The 17,417-nt window shown below is 45.4% G+C and overlaps 1 protein-coding gene across 1 annotated transcript in view; it reads right to left on the reverse strand.

The window, feature by feature from the left end:
• Nucleotides 1-17,417, reverse strand: part of FER1L6 (fer-1 like family member 6) — a 131,061-nt gene that overhangs the window by 90,098 nt on the left and 23,546 nt on the right. Inside the window, exons 10-14 of the mRNA XM_024129424.1 lie at nucleotides 15,187-15,539; nucleotides 10,746-10,854; nucleotides 9,819-9,990; nucleotides 5,151-5,271; nucleotides 2,577-2,677 (exon numbers count right to left, since the gene is read on the reverse strand). Coding sequence (XP_023985192.1) covers nucleotides 2,577-2,677; nucleotides 5,151-5,271; nucleotides 9,819-9,990; nucleotides 10,746-10,854; nucleotides 15,187-15,539 — 856 coding nt within the window. The remainder of the gene's footprint in view (nucleotides 1-2,576; nucleotides 2,678-5,150; nucleotides 5,272-9,818; nucleotides 9,991-10,745; nucleotides 10,855-15,186; nucleotides 15,540-17,417) is intronic.

Below are 17,417 nucleotides of genomic sequence, written 5' to 3' on the forward strand. Positions count from 1 at the left end.
TGGGGATAACTACTAGGTACTACTGTAGAAAGATGCCAGTGAGACATTGCTGAGTGAAAAAGCAATCTGCTGAACAAAGTGTGTGATATTTATGAAGAAATAGAGTATTTTTATGAATGTGTGTGTTTGCAAATGCACAGAAAAAAAGGAAGACAGATCAAACTCTTCTCTCTGAGTGGGACTGGAGAGAGAGTTGAGAACACTTCTCCTTTATACATCCTGCCTTTTGTTGTTGTTCAAGATGAGCATGTAGTATTTCTGTGATGAAAAGAATCAATTACCAAAGAACAAAAGGGGGATCTAAGATGCCATACCTCCCAGGGACGGGTCCCGCACCAGAGCTCTGCCTGCTGGTAATTGGAAACTTCAATCAGAAATTCTCTTTGGACATACTAGTCACTGCATTTTCTCTTTTTTTTTTTTTTTTTGCAGTACGCGGGCCTCTCACTGTTGTGGCCTCTCCCGTTGCGGAGCACAGGCTCCGGACGCGCAGGCTCAGCGGCCATGGCTCACAGGCCCAGCCGCTCCGCGGCATGTGGGATCTTCCCGGACCGGGGCACGAACCTGTGTCCCCTGCATTGGCAGGTGGATTCTCAACCACTGCGCCACCAGGGAAGCCCTCTCTTCATTTTTCAAAAGAATAAAAAGGAGTCTATTTTGAGGAGGGAGTCTTGGTGCCACCTGTCTGCCTTTCTTTCCTAGAGGCAGAAGGAGTCCATTCCGCTCCCAGGGTGGCTCAGCTCTAGGAAACACTATGGATGCTTCTAATCTCTCTCCCTTCCTCACAGGGGGAGAAATAACTTATTTCCCCATCAGAATGGGGGTAGATGACTTTGGCACAGGATTCTGTTCATTCCTCATCTTTCAGACCCAGCCCACTGCCAGCTGTGGGCAGCCTCCTCACCTCTACACAGCAGGTGGTCTGTCCCTTCCGGGGGGAAGCCCCAAAGCCCAGCCGCTCAACCTCAAACAGGTGGGGGGACCACAAAGTCTCCTGGACCTCAGGTACCAACTTTTTTCTCAAAGCCAGGTTTACCAAATATAAAATGAACGTTTGAGCTCTGTCTGACCCTCATGAATATTTTTCTCAGTTGGCTTTAAACTTGAAGAGAAAAGGGAATAATGATCACGTCCAAGTAACCCCCTAATAGAGAAAAGTTATTGAGCTATTAATTTGCCCACAATTTCTAAAAATATGACCATGAAGCTTTTAAAGATGCTTCAAGGGATTTGCAGGTGACACTTAGCTCACAGCAGGAGTAGCACTGATATATATCGCTTCTATATGAAAAACAGAAAAGAAATAAAGAGAGAAAAAACTACATATTTATTTCTTGGCTTTCTTTTTTCTTTAAGTAAAAAAGGCTTGGGTAGTTGAGAGATTAGGAAAGACAAAACTTACAAAGCTGAACACCAGAATCTATTAATTTTTTTCTTTCCATCACATGAATAGCCACTCCTTTTCCCTTGATCCTATTATAACAAATTCTCATTATTGCTCGTCTTGACCTAATTCATGAGGTTGTTTCCTTATGGGGAGAAGGGAGCCTCTAAGATGGCCCCAATGATCCCCACTTCCTGCTCTTCTTGCCATTGTGCAATTCATCCCCTTTGAACGTGCACTGGTCCTAGTGACTTGCTTCTAACAGAAGACGTTAAGACTGATGGGATGTCACGTCCAAGATTAGGTTATAAAAGACCGTGACGTCCGTCTTATTGGCATGTCCTCTCTGACTCTTCTTTCTTGCTCACTCTGATGCAGTCAGCTGCCATGTTGTGAGAGGTAGCTTGGAGAGGCTCACGTGGCAAGGAATTGAGAATGACCTCCAAACAACAGCTAGCAGGGAACTGAAATCCTCAATCATCCTCAATCCAACAGTTCATGAAGAACTGAATTCTGCAAATGTCCGTATGAGTGATCTTGGAAGTGAGTCCTTCCCAGTTGAGCCCTGAGGTGACTGTAACCTTAGTCAATGCCTTGATTGCAGCCTGGGAGAGGTCCTGAGCAAAGGACCCAGCTAAGCCACACCTGCATTCATGACCCAAGAAACTGTGAAATAATAAATATGTGTAAGCCACTAAATTTGAGGGTTATTGTTACTCTGTAATAGACAACTAATACACCCTCTTTTTTCATCTTTATTATATTGTCTACCTCCTGGAATAAAGTCATTAATTGGTGCTTTTTAATGTGGTGTATAAAAAATTCTATTAAATAGCATTTGATATAATTTATCCATCTAATTGCCAAATAGTTGTTGAGTACCTACCAGATGCAAAGAGCCATGCTGGACACTAACACTACCAGCATTTTTCTTGTTTCATAAAATGTCTCTGCAGTCTTTCTTTTCTTCTCTTTTCCTTTTTTTTTCCCCCCCTTTGCTTTATGTTTTAGTTAAGTGTCAGGAAGCAGTAGTGAGCCCACAGTTGCAGCTAAATTACTGAACAAAATTAAGATGGCTATAACACTATTCAATGCCCATACGAATGCATGTAAAATCGATCATTTTCTAAGGTAATTAAAAGCTGATTCCATATCAGCTGAGCTACCCAGATGACAGCTGTCTCTGCAGTACCTGCTTTGACTGATGAAGTCAGTGAGCACCATCTTCATTTTCTCTTCCGGGGCTTCCTCTGAAATCTTCATCAGTTCTTTCACTTCCTCTATACCTTCTTCCTGAAAACAAACCACAGAGGTGGGCGGATGAGAGGTAGGAATGAGACACCATAGAGGAGATACTGATTCTAACACCCACAGAAATAATACTGAGCTAATATTTTGTTTTGAAAATGAAGGAACATATCTCTTGTTTTTTCGTGTATGTCTGAACAGGGAAACGCTACTGCATTCTAACTTCAAACCTTCCTTTCTTAACTGGAATTGGTCCAGATTCAAGTCTTCTCCTGTGTTGCTCAAACTCCTTGTTTCTGTCCCAGATTTATTCCTGAACTGAGTTCCATTTATTTAGAATCTACCTTGTGTGGGAAACCTAATGTCATGGGAAATACCTAACAAAGTAGAGTAAATTAGATAGAATTATCGAAAACTTCAAAGGCAATGTTCATGCCAGTTTGTTATCTAGGAGTATAACCACACTGAATAATCCCTGAAACTAACAGGCTATCAGCTCTTCTGATTATGGGGTTTTTTGTCAGGGGTGGGGTGTCGAGGGAAAAGAAGACAGGTTGTATATGACAACGGCTATATGCTTGTGTACTTAATCATTGTACTTTTCCTTTGGATCCTAAATTCTAGGGTTCCATTTCTTGGCTTGGAGGGACATAGATTTCCCTCTTTCCCCCTTCACTATAAGTACAGGCAACATTGTGGAGCGGTTAAAGGTTTAGGCTCAGGAGTCAGACTACCTACGGCATCCAAATCCAGGCTTTATCAGGTGACCTCACCCACTTCTGCCCAGTTTCCTCATCTGTAAAATCTGGTAATAATGGTACCCACCTATAGCCCCATAGGGAGATGTGAACTTCTTCAAACCGTGCTTGGTGCTTAGTAAACATTCAGTCAGGTTAGCCATGATATGCCACGCATGGCAGGGATCCTGGCTCTGAGAAAGAATTAGAAACAAGTGCTCAAGGCTACTATGGCCTCTAGGGATAAAAAATTTCTGATTTGTTTGGTCAAGCCTTTTAGAAATAAACTATTTTGTCTGAAGGAGAAGCAAGACCAGCCGTAAAGAGCGAGTCCATGGCCTCCCCATGGCATGACTCCAAACCCACCTCCACGACCGCTTTCAGACTCCGTCTCCACGATGCCTGGAATCCGCATGGCCAGGGGCGATACTGTGGGTTTTTTGTTTTGTTTTGTTTTAATTAATTTTATTTTTGGCTGCATTGGGCCTTCGTTGCTGCGCGCAGGCTTTCTCTAGTTGCGGCGAGCGGGGACTACGCTTCGTTGCGGTGCGGGGCCTTTTCATTGCGGTGGCTTCTCTTGTTTGCGTAGCACGGGCTCTAGGAGCGCGGGCTTCAGTAGTTGCGGCTCGCGGGCTCTAGAGCGCAGGCTCAGTAGTTGTGGCTCACGGGCTTAGTTGCTCTGCGGCACGTGGGATCTTCCCAGACCGGGGCTCGAACCCGTGCCTCTTGCATTGGCAGGCGGATTCTCAACCACTGCGCCACCAGGGAAGCCCCCGATACCGTGTTTTACACAATTGGAGACAGAATTATAAAGCAAACGGGAGAGAGAAGTGTGGGTTTTCGTAGAGTGAGAGGGATCAGACCAGGGTCCCCTGGTAAGGCACGGTGGGACAGAGAGGAGAGGACACTGCCCATGAGATGTGCGGGCTGGGAAGAGAAATGTGGAGTAAACGAAAAGGAATCACAAAGGGAAGGAGATACCAAAGAAGCAGTGTTCCCAGGTTTTCTCTCCCCCCTCCACCCCGAACGGGATGGGTGGGACAGCCTAGTATTTTTTACATATAGGTGCTGTTTTAAATACTTTCACACATTCAATTCCTCAAATAATTCTGAAGGAAAAGAACAGGATATGATGGAAGAGGGTAAAAGAGGGAGCGAGTAAGAAGGTTTCTCTGAGGAAGCGCTTACATATGACCCCTAGAGGTTGACTGGGCTTCACAGGAGAAACATGAAGGGGAAGAGCAGCCCTGGCAGAGGGAACAGCATGGAGGTGGCTAGGAGGCACAAAGGAGCTTGGTTTCTTTGAGACCCTTGAAAGGAGACCAGCATGCTTGGAATACAGTAAGGAGGAACAGCACATGAGATATAGGACTGAAGAGGTGTCAGGGCTTGAACTGGGAGGAAATTGTCCACCTTGTTAAGGAGTTAGGATTTTATATTAGTTGAAGCTAAGATCTATCCATTTGGTGAGAAAGCTGTCCACCCCTTGCCTTTGGAGACTGGGAAAGTGGCCTATCCCCAGGTCCTATAACAGTTAGAAGCAGGGCAGGGATTTGAATTTGGATAATTTGATTTAAATGTATTTAAATGTATTTAATGTATGCAAAATGTATTCTCATTCCCCTGGGTCCATGTGGTAGGAGCCAGGTGTCCTCCAAATGCAGCAGCCTCAATTCACTTGTATTTAAACTGAGGTCAAGACCCTCTACTGGGTGGAAAAAAAATCCCCTTTGCCTCCAGCTTCCCAATATGCAGATCCATCACCTGTCAGAGTCACCTACCAGGAGGTCCGCCATTTTCTCCAGCATGTTGGACCAATGCAGCCTAAACGTCTGGTCTCCCCAAGAACTGATGAGATAGACACAGGGCTTCTTGGCCTCGAATGGCAAATATTTGTAATTCCTGGGAAAACACATTAGGTCTGGAAGTTAGTTGGTGATCAGTGTTTTTCAGACAATCCCAGTAACCTGTTCATGTTTGTACGCTCTGGGTGGGTTGGGGGAAGGGTGATGACAAAATAGTCAAACTATTAATTCCATCCTTAGCCTTTACTTGGGGATCCATGGACAATAAGCAGCGAACTGTTATATGGCTACAGTGGTGAGGTAATAACAGCTACCACCGTCTGACCCAGGGCAAAGTTTAGAAATGATCACCAGAGGGAAGGCAAGCCCTCTTCAAGGAGAAATTCTCTTTCCAATTGAGAGAAGAGAGAAAGGAGAAAAACTAACATATTTTTCCTTTTAATGTCTATCTGCTGGGCCCTGACTGTGTAAGGATCAATTGAGATAACAGATGTGAATGTATTTTATAAACTGAAATCGCTAGAGAAATCTAAGAGGGTAATAATATTAATGAAGATGAAGTCATGTGCTTCAAACTAAACTTCAGCATTCCATGGCTTGCTGTCCATTCATCCATCCATACAAAATTTATTGTTGCTGGGCATTGGTGCCAGTAATGCAGATGACCTGCTTGACTAGGAAGGGACGAGAGGGATGGCAAAGTAGCTGGAAGGGGAGCTGTGGAGCCAAAGAGAATGGCTGATGGTGATGGTTGGATATGCTTAAATGATGATAAGAAAAACGTTAAGAGGATGAGACTGAAGACAGAAGAGAAGGAACTAACTGGTAGAATTCAGTTCCCAAGGAGCAAAGGGATGGATGTGAAAGCAGGGAAGATGGGAGAGGTGTAGCAAAAAGCTGAAGTTCCCTGCCTAATGACAGCTATAGTCTTAACTAGATTTGCCCCCAGCCGCCTGTAATTGTCCCACAAACACCTGGGTCTGTGTGAAGAGAAACATGGAAGGCAGGCCAGAGCACATTTCTTGTCATGGGCGTTGTTGGACAGGCGGCCCTAATAAATGTGGACAGTGTTTGGAGTCACGCGTGCTTCTAGAGGCTGGGCTGGCGTGGTGAGATGAAAGAGAGAGCTTTGTTTCCATTCCAAAAAGCTACAGAGAACTTCAGCCTGAAAGAATGCATGTTGTTCTTTTTAGCTCTCCAACCTCCAGATTTCTTCTAGAGGACATAAAGTTAGCAAAGGTGCCCCATGGTCTGTTCTGAAGAAAATAAACCAGCAGGCGTCCATTCAGAAGAGCAGCCAAATAAATTCTTGGCAGAAACTGAAGTTATTATTACAGCAGGAGAACAAAATAAAAATCAAAAATAAAGAAGTTCGGAAACTGCTCTTTCCTCTATCTTGTGAAAAATTATGGCACTGAGAATCCTGCACCTGAATAAATTCCCACTCGTTGTTGTACTTTGTTCCAAGGTTTCTTTGCTTTGGATGGTTTTGTGCTAATGATGGTCAGAGCCTCTGTCTTTGGCGCCCAGGGTCCTCCGGGTCTTACTGGGTCTGCGTGGTCTGGGATGCAGTGGTCTTTCAGGCAAATGACAGCGCAGATGGAGGACAGCAGATGGCAGGGCACCATGTTGCCAGTGGGAAGAGAAGCCTGCCAGTTTGAATGGCTGCCCTGACGTACGACTGGCCTTGTGACTTCGGGCAAGCGTGGGCCTGGAACCCTAAGAAGCAAGTGATGACCCGACTCTGGATGTCGTGTGCGCCAATCTCCGTCTTGAGCTTCGGCCCCATATCTGAGTTGTATGTGAGCGCACGTGCTTTGTGAAACTGGAAAGCCCAGAGCAAATGCGGGGCGGTGTTTCAAGTGTCCTCCTAAACCGCCCCTTATATGGTGGTATTTCAGTGGAGGCAACAGACAAATTGTGCGTGTATGTGCATGTGTGTGTATGTTGTGTGTGCACATGCGTGCATGTGTGTGTGTGTGGTGGTCTATTAGACGATCTTCCAGTTCAGCTGCTGCCACCCTGGCTTGCCGCTATGTGGACAGAGCCTCGATATAGTGACAGGAATATAAAGCCCCAAACACCAGCATGACATTTTGGTCTCTTCGAGCCAGCCTGTCAGGACTAATGTGAGGTCCATCTGAGGGTTCCTTAGAGCTCTCATTTCCTCTCAAACCCTTCCCACGCTACATCCCCTGACATCCCCGCCAAAAGTCAACACCGGGCTAGTCTAACAAGGTGGGGATGTTCTCACTGCCAAAAGGATCCCGGCAAAAGGATGCAGAGTACCACTGAGAGTCTCATAAAAGCCTCCCAGAGCTGCAGATCCTGTTCATTGATGTCCTCAGTTTCGAGGATGGACAGAGAAGCCATTAAAGGACTGGGAAGTTTGGGGTCCTTTTTGGTGCGTGTAAAGGAGGGTGGCCAAGTGTGGCTGCCAGGGACCCATAAAAAAGACCCCAAAGGGGCTTCCCTGGTGGCGCAGTGGTTGAGAGTCCGCCTGCCGATGCAGGGGACACGGGTTCGTGCCCCGGTCCGGGAAGATCCCACGTGCCGCGGAGCGGCTGGGCCCGTGAGCCATGGCCGCTGAGCCTGCGCGTCCGGAGCCTGTGCTCCGCAACGGGAGAGGCCGCAACAGTGAGAGGCCCGCGTACCGCAAAAAAAAAAAAAAAAAAAAGACCCCAAAGAAGGTGGTCCGTGGGAGGGGGAGGGGGGGTCCATGGGAGAGACAGGATTTAGAAAATGTAGGCCATGCTCAAAAATGAGAGGACAAGCAGCTAGGATTATTTTCACTTACTGCTTCCTACTTTGTCCCAGACAATCGCTTTCTATCCCTTAAGCTCATTCTCGCCCTTTAGGATGTCACCTTTGTTGTGACTTTTCCCAACTCTTCACCTCCTCCACTGCCCCTCTCTACCCACATAGTACCCTGTGCCCATCCCAGTTATAGCATGTCCTTAACTCATTCAGAAACAGTTATGAGCGTCTACTTTGTGCCTGGCATGGAGAGGAGCAGATTCAAAGGTGAACGAGACACAGTCCTTTGCCCTCAGGGTACTCACAGTCTAATAGGGAGACAGACTAGTAAAAATATCTCAATGCAGTGTGATTAGTGCTTGATGGAGGTGAGTAAGAGAAGTCCAAATAAGACTTGGGATTCAGGGAAGGGAACTTGAACTTAGTCTTGAAAGGTAACGGAAGCTAGCAGCTCTGAGGAGGGCGCTTGTTGCCTGGCAGAAGGAAGAGCGTGTTCAAAGGCCCAGACACAGCAAACAACAGGATCCATTTGGGGAATGGCGCTGCAGGAATGGTGGAGTTTGTGGAATACCCAGAGATTATCGTAGAGAAGTGGGTAGGGATCAAATCAACAAAATATGTCCTCTGAAATTAATTCTGAAAGCCACAGACAGCGAATGTATGATGTCCATCAGGGGACTGGGGAATTCAGATAGATAGTTCGGTGAATTTCTTGAAACAGATCCAAGCCAGGTAAGAGGTGTTTAAAATAATTTAGGCCAAACGTGCTGACAGGCCAGATTAAAGAAATGGCAATAGAGAACACACCTGAGAACTCGAATTGACCAGACTTCATCACTAATTGGATACAGGTAGGAAGGGAAAAGAGAACAATTGCCAACTTTCTGATTTGTGGCTTGGAGGATGCAGACAATGGTATGACCAGTCTCTGAGATGGGAAAGATAGGAAAAGGGGCAAAGTTGTCTGTGAAAACAGTGAGTCTGGTGAATAACCCAGGGACACCCAAATGGAGGTGTTTGGACCTGCTGCTCAGGAAAGAAGCCCGTCCGGGGAGATAGACGTGAGAGTCGTTATTCTAACAGTGGTCAGTAAGCCATGGGTTCGTGCCCAGAGAGAGAAGAGCAAAGATCGAAGAGAACTAACGATGTGGTTCCAACCCCCTCACGTGTAAACAGGGGGAGCAATGATTGTCTCTTATGACAATCCAGTGAGATCATATTTTTTAATTCATAGCATAAAGCTCAGAACACAGAAGAATCTCTCTACGTATGGCTTTCCCTTCTCATAAACCATTTGGTTGACATCACTTTCTTAAGACAGTTCTATAATTTCACTTCTCTTTGCATGTTGAAATGTTACTTGGATTAAAGGTCAGTGAGGGTACATGTAGGTGCCCCAGCAGTTTTCTGAAACGGTCTTTTCTGGTGGCTGACACTCATTTTTCAGTTCTTCAGGTTCATTGTGGGCAAAACAAGATAATAAATCATGTACCTAATAATTCCACCAACTTGAGTTTACATTATATTCAGATGACTATAACAACTGTTAATAGGATTTTGGATTGAAATTTTAACATCTGACCTTCCTACCTGGTTATGCTTCAAAGTTATAGAATGAATGGAGCTTCAGATATGATAATAATAACCATCATCACTGCTCTGCCCTTAAATGAATTCCCTGCATGTATCGTTTGGAGAGTTGTCAACATGTCACTAAGAATTCAGGGGAGTGGCACTTACCATGTTGCCCTTGTTTGCACCTTGTTCTTATAAATAAGATAAGGAATGTTTCCAGTTTTAGGGAAGAACTGAATCAAACAGTCCCAGAAATTGGTCAAGCTTCTACTGTCAGAAACCCCGGCTACTCTCACCTGCTGTGTCTCCTACCTGTTCCCTTCCATCACGAGTGGCTTCTCGGGGTGAGTGGTGGAGACCATGGGCACGGCTGCGTCCCCTTCTCCTTCATGCAGCAGTGGAAGGGCATCTTCTTCGGCTGGGTCAACTGACTTCTTCCTATTCCCATGATGCGATCCCCCATCAATCAAGTTCCCAAAGTTACCTGAAGAGCCAGTAGCAAGGGGAGAAGGGCCAGGTGTCAATAAGCAGAATCAGGCTGCTTGGCAGAAAGGATCCAAGTTTATGTCTTCCCAGGGCAGGGAAATAAGCTCTCAGTAGGGAGGTAGAGTGACGGTCAGACCAAAGAAATAAGATTAACAATGATACTAAGCCATCATCAACATACATCTTAGGTTCTTTTGTGTAAAAATTACTTAAGTTACAAATTAACTGGATTCCATCTCCATTTCCTTCTGCTCCTCTGATGGAGAACTTCCCAAATATAAATCAAGACCTTCTCTGATGGAATGCTCTTTCTTGGAGTGGTTTTCCCAGATGTATATCAGTCCAGGAAGATTGCCGGGAGTTATAATAACAGCACCTATTGTATGTGTGGCATGTTGCATGCATTAACTCATTAAATCCTTGTAACAGCTCCATGAGGAATTATCATTATCCCTATTTTATAGACGAAGAAACTGAGACCCAGAGAAATTAAGTGAGCCTAGGGTAAGGGAACCAGAATTAGTAGTCCAAGTTTGTCTGAATGCAAATTATACTCTTAATCCTTTTAAGTATGAAAATAAATCTATCCGTTACATATCGACACCAGAGTGGACAAGCATTTATTCATTTCTTCCTGAGGTGCAAACCTCCAGCAGAGGGCTACCATCTTCACATAACACACTAATTCATTTATTTAAGAGGTAGGTATAAAGTTCATGCCATGTGCCAGGCACCGTGCTTGTCTGCACTTACCAATAGAAACTTCAAAGCTAATGGGTTTATCTCCAATCCTCCGGTCAATCATGGTAGCTTCAAAAAATGCTCCAAAGAGTAAAAATTCCTCTTGTTTTTCTGGTACAATCTATAGAAAGAAAAAAATACGTTAGACAGGGCTGGCTCTTTTTTTAGCAGGAGGAAGCTGAATTAGTGATGCCAACCCAGTCCAAGGTAATTTATAGAAACTTGAGTCTTGGTGTCAGCCTGAAATGGCACATAGTTTTCCCTCTAATCAGGCTGGCAGAAACCAGGACCTACAAATTGCAGATCCAAATTCAGCCATTTATCTAGAATGATGTAGTCTCCTTCTGAGCTTAAACCTTACAATCAAATTTCCTTTTATTTTAAAGGTAAGCTTGGTATATGTATCTTTCTAAGAGGTTGATTGTTCAAGGAGCATGTGTAGCTGGGACACCACATGACACAGCATCACATTTCTGAGCGAAGAGGCTGAATGAGCTGGATTTATAGTCTGTGCTTTCTGGTTTTACCCTTGGACTTATTAAACTCAACAGAAAAAGCAATACGGTTCATTTAAGGAAATAAACTAGTCGTGGCTTCATAGATTAAGAGCTCCCTTCAATCAAGAGCCCTGACCTCTGTTCCTCTCTCTTTTTTGAGACCCTTCCTTCACACACGAGCCTCCTGTTCTGTTGGCGTCAGCAGGAAATGTTTCTATTGACCAGAAAATGTGGGACAGGGTGGGGACCGAGTGCTGGCTCTTAGTCACAGAGCACACACCCCTCCCACCTGCCACCACCGTGTCCCTTGGCTGTAAGCCAGCCCCTTATCGCGCCTTCATGGGGCCAAGTTTACTATCTGGGAGGAGGTGAAAAACCACTCAGAGACCTGAAGGGAATGGAGGCCATGGAGCCTGGAAGAGGGACAGCAGGTTCCAAGGCCAGGCAATCCCCTCTTCAAATCCCAACTCGGCTACTTCCTAGCTGTTGACTTTGGGCAAGCCGTGTCCACTGTCCGGGTGTCATTTTCCTTGTCTGTGAAATAAACATCATAGTAGGACCTACACGGGGAAGAAATGAGCTCATCCATGTGCAATACCTATTATAAAGCCTACTCATATCAGTGCTGCAAGTGGCAGTCGCCATAAGTATTTCAACTATAATTCATGTCTTAATCCCACCCACCCTTCAAGGTCCAACCCAAATGCCTCTTCTTCTGGAGGCATCCACTGACTCCCTGAGTTAGAAAAATGATGATGGTAATGTTTACAGAACTCTTACTATGTGTCCGATGTGGTATTAAGAATTTTACCTACATTACCTCATGTAATTCTCATAACTATCCTAGGAGGGGGCTCTTTCTATTATACCCATTTAAAGATGAAGACACTGCAATTCCATGAAAGATTAAGATATCTGTCCAAAGTTACTAAACATGACTAATATTTATTGAGCACTTACTATGTGCCAGGCTCTGTTCTAATAAGCACTTTGTTGTATTAATTCATTAAATCCTCACTGTGAGCCGATGAAGTAGAGGTTATTATTGGAAATAAACCTAAGGAGCTTATGTCACTTGCTCAAAGATTCAGACAGAGGGAATGTTTGTCCAGAGGCTGGGGCAGTAACCACTGCACCATACTGCCACATCTTAAACCCAGCTGTCTTACTTGCGAGCCCAACATTTTAATCATTATACTGCATTCACTCCAGGAAATAACAGCACTTTCTCTGTCCCTACTTATCGCACTTATCACTTTCCACTTCCTGTATATTTATTTTGTATGTCTTATCTCCCTTTCTAGAACCATAAATTTCATGGAGTCAGACTCTATTTTTATTCCTTCCAATGCTGAGGATTTAAAAATGAGTACAAAGTTGGACCTAAGGGAGAACAGCCTTGATGGTGGTGATGAGGGTGCGTTTTGAGAGCCAGCAACATGGGAGTTCATTTGTCCAGATATGCAATGAGCGTAAGGCTGCAGCAAGGGAGATTAGAGATGGAGGACCCTGGAGAGCTAAAAAAGAAGAAGATGCTGCAGAAAAAAGGATGTTACCATGTTGGTAAGGGCGAACTCTGAGCTGTTGAGGCTCTGGGAAAGGTAGAAGCCCAGTGTGGTGGTTTTAAAATGTGTCTGCAAATTCTTGGAAAATCTTCCCCTTAAAGGTGAAGGCTAATTCCCCGCCCCACCCCTTTCAGCATGGCCTGGACTTGCTGCTCATTTCTAACAATTAGAATGTGGCCTAAATGTCAGGGTGTGACTTCCATGGATTTGGTCATAAAAGACATAGCAGTTTCTGCCTCGCTGTCTCTTGAATCACCCACTCTGGGGGAAGTCACCTTCCATGACGACACCCAAGCAGCCTATGGAAGGGTCCATGTAGTGAGGAACTGAGGCCTCCTGCCCACAGCCATGTGAGTGTGCCATGTTGGAATTAGATCCTACAGCTTGCGTCAAGCCTTCAGATAACTGCTGCCCCTACCAACATCTAAATGGGAACCTCGTGAGAGATTCTGAGCCAGACCCACCAAGCTAAGGTATTCCCCAGTTCCTCACCCACAGAGGAAATAAACATTTGTTTATTTTGTGCTGCTAAAGTTGGGGGTAATTTGTTATACAGCAATAGATAACTAATAAACACAGCAAGGAACTGACCACAAACCAGAAGCCAAGATTAAGAGAGGAGGGAGAAGAAATAAGGGTTTGAATGAAATAAAAGTTTGAATGAAATAAGGGTCTGAATTTTCCCCTCTCAGACCACGCAATAGCCAAGATGGCCCCCTGGCCTTGTAGAAAAATGGATGCTCTACCCGACGTAAGTTCCCAGTCACCCTGGCTTTCTGATAGACTTTAGTTTTTCATATGACCTCCGCAAAATATCTTGGAAGATATTGACTTAGGTTAAAGAAATCTTCAACTAGCCCCTTTCCACTTTGCAATCTCTGTTTAGAAAAGAATGGTTGGGGCTTCCCTGGTGGCGCAGTGGTTGAGAGTCCGCCTGCCGATGCAGGGGACACGGGTTCGTGCCCCGGTCTGGGAAGATCCCGGAAGATCCCACATGCCGCGGAGCGGCTGGGCCCGTGAGCCATGGCTGCTAACCCTGCACGTCCGGAGCCTGTGCTCCGCAACGGGAGAGACCCCAACAGTGAGAGGCCTGCGTACCGCAAAAAAAAAAAAAAAAAAAAAAGAGTGGTTGGTCTCAACAGGGACAGATACAGGGGGTATCAGTTTAGGTGGCCACTAAGCTACCCAAAATTTTTGGCAAAGTCCAAAAAAAGTCAAGCAGGGTGGAGAGCTCTGAATAACCTTCCCCTGGTGGTGGGAGTAAACCATAGAAACACACTGGTAACCACAGCAACAGCAAAAGTATTGCCTGCTCACCATGGATGTGCTAAGAACTCTGCGGACCATTTTACAACAATTCCCTCATTCACTCCAGGAGGTGCCTACAACAGAGGGACCATTACCACCCCATTTCGTTGATGAGTAAACTGAAACATGGAGAGGTGTTAGTATCAGAGCCATGAATAGGACCAATCCCCAAGATTTCCAACCCTGAGCTACAACCTCTCCCCCGCACTGTTTCTTAAGATTTATTAGCTCCCAGCAGTAAAATTAAGTGGCTCTTCCAAAGCTAAGGTGACCGACGTACTAAAAATCCTTCCATCTGTCTAGTCTCTACTAGGAATGGACAGCTCAGGAAGACTGGCCATTACCTCCCTTCCCCATCTAAAATTATTGCCTGGATGACCTGAGAAACACAATCCCAGAGGTAGAATCAGCCAAGCTATAATCTACCCACCAAAACATAGAATTCCTTCGTTTGCAACTACAAAGTACTATTGCTGAACTAAACAATTGAGAGGATATTCATGGTTTGTATTCCTCTTGGAGCCCCAGGTCTCTCTACCGTAACACAGAACTGGGCTAAAAGATGCTGCTGGGCATTATGGTGAATCACAAGCAAAGACAACCATTCCCTCCAGCTGTGACTTCCCCACAGCCGTGGGGGCGGCAGGAGAACAGGTTTCTCAATTTCTTTCATCCCACAGCTTGTCACCCACTCTTCCTCCTCTTCATCCCTCATCCCACATTATCTCACATCCAGAGCGTACGCTAAGCTCACAAAACAAAACAAAATTAGGCCGCGGATAGACTTCAGTCCATCACCCCACCACCCACTCCCACCAGCTCCCCCAGAGCACTTTTATTTCTCTTTTACTTTGGTTGCCATGGGAATCCGTATCTGGGGGGGACGCGGATGGACTGTATCATGAGCAGATGGTTGGGATGTGAGCAGGAAGAGGCAGAGGACCAGCCCCGGAATACAGGGCTGAGCCAACACATGTTTTGCAGGGGCAGCATCACCTCTGCGGGTCTTTGGAAGCCTGGGGCAGGTGCTGTCCCTGCTCTGGGCTCAAATCACAGACGCGGTGGAGCAGCGCTCAGACCTACCTCCAGGGGCGCATCGAAAGGCTCCACCTTGACCTCTGTTGAGTTGGTTTTGTCTGAAGCCTGCTGGGCTTTTCCACCATCAGTTTTGTCACCCTTTTCTTTACTTGAGGCTTTGGAAGATTTGGAGTCTTTGTCCTTTGAAGACAGCTTGAGCTCCTTGAGTGCCTTGGAGAATTTAAACTCCTGTGTCCCTCCCGAGAGGATCTCCACAGCAATCTCCACCAAAATTCTGCCCCTGAATGACACGCCTTCTCTGAAACCTTCATTCAATTCCTGGTAGTCAGCCATCAGACTCTGGTTCCTGGGTGAGCCATACAGGTTAATCCAGGCAGGTCCGAATGTGGGTAGAAAGCCTGTAAAGATACCAAGCTTTAGTTGCCTAGTTATGCTTTCAAGCTGGCTATTTTTTGCTTTATGAAAATTGTGCACATTCATTTAGAAATGTAAAATATAAAGAAAAGACAAGAGAACATATTTACAGAATATCCTGTCACAGGGAGTTCCCTGGTGGCCTAGTGGTTAGGATTCTGGGCTTTCACTGCCATGGCCCAGGTTCAATCCCTGGTTGGGAAACTGAGATCCCGCAAGTTTTTGGCGTGGCCAAAAAACAAAACAAAACAAAACCAAAAAGAATATCCCGGACTTCCCTGGTGGTACAGTGGTTCGATCCCTGGTCCAGGAAGATTCCACATGCCGCGGAGCAACTAAGCCCGTGTGCCACAACTACTGAGCCTGTGCTCTAGAGCCCGCTAGCCACAACCACTGAGCCCACATGCCACAACCACTGAAGCCCATGTGCCTCAACTACTGAAGCCTGTGCGCCTAGAGCCAGTGCCCCGCAACAAGAGAAACCACCGCAATGAGAAACCTGCACACCGCAACAAAGAGTAGCCCTCGCTCGCCGCAACTAGAGAAAGCCCGTGCGCAGCAACAAAGACCCAACGCAGCCCAAAATAAATAACTTAATTTAAAAAAAAAAAAGAATATCCCATCACCAAAAGCCACAACCACCATTTTGCTATAATCCTTTCTAGTCTTTCTTCCATGCCTGTCTACACTTGTCCACAATTGTAGTAAGACTATGAATGCCAACTTGCTTCCTCATCTGTTCACTCATTGATCATACGTTTATTGACTCCTAACATGTGCCAGGCATCATGGTCGACACAAAACACAGAGCCCAGTAGAGAATAAAGCAGATACAAACATTAAACAAATAAATATTCACATCACATTACAAATGCTATGGAGATATATCTTGGGCAGCAAGGACAAGAAACAGGCTGGTGTGGTGTGGAGAGAGGAGTTAGGCAGAGAGAGAGGAGGAAGAATTCTGGCAGAGGGAAGAGCAGTGGCAGTTGGAAAGGGGCTTGGAAGGAACTGGAAGAGAAAGCCAGTGTGGCTGGAGTCCAGAGAGTGAGCGGGTGAGAAGAGTCTGGAGAGGTGAGCGGGTCTTGGGAGGCTTGATAAGGATTTTGGACTTTATCCTAGAAATTATGGGAATATTTTAGAGGGGTTTAAGCAAAGATGTGACCTAACCGGTTGTGTGTTTTTAAGATCACCCTGGTTGCTAGGTGACGGGTTCTAAGGACGGATGTGGGCTGCTATATGTAAAATGGGTAACCAACGAGGACCTACAGTATAGCACAGGGAACTCTGCTCAATGTTATGTAACAACCTAAATGGGAAAAGAATTTGAAAAAGAATAGGTACCTGTATATGTATAACTGAATCACTTTGTAGTACACCTGTCACTAACCCAACATTGTTAATTAACTATACTCCGATATAAAATAAAAAGTTAAAAAAAACAACTAAATAAAGTGCTAGGGCAAGTCCTGAATCAGTTATCTTCATAGGTGGAAACAGAAGTCCATGCTGGTTTGATTTTGTTTCGTTTTGTGTTTTGCTTTGCATTCGTTTAGCTTCCTGTTTTAGTACCATGTTTTTGTCAAGACTTTAGCTTTTCCCCTAAAATAGAAATAAATAAATAAATTTTTAAAAAAAAGAAAAAGAATGGATGTGGGCACACTGGTTCAAGCACCACTTCTTCATCCAAACTCAAGACGTGGGCTTCCCTGGTGGCGCAGTGGTTAAGAAACCACCTGCCAATGCAGGGGACATGGGTTCGAGCCTTGGTCCGGGAAGATCCCACATGCCGCGGGGCAACTAAGCCCGTGCGCCACAACTACTGAGCCTGCGCTCTAGAGCCCGTGAGCCACAACTACTGA

The sequence above is a fragment of the Physeter macrocephalus genome, chromosome 15 (genome assembly GCF_002837175.3).
Source record: "Physeter macrocephalus isolate SW-GA chromosome 15, ASM283717v5, whole genome shotgun sequence".
Lineage (NCBI taxonomy): Eukaryota > Metazoa > Chordata > Mammalia > Artiodactyla > Physeteridae > Physeter > Physeter macrocephalus.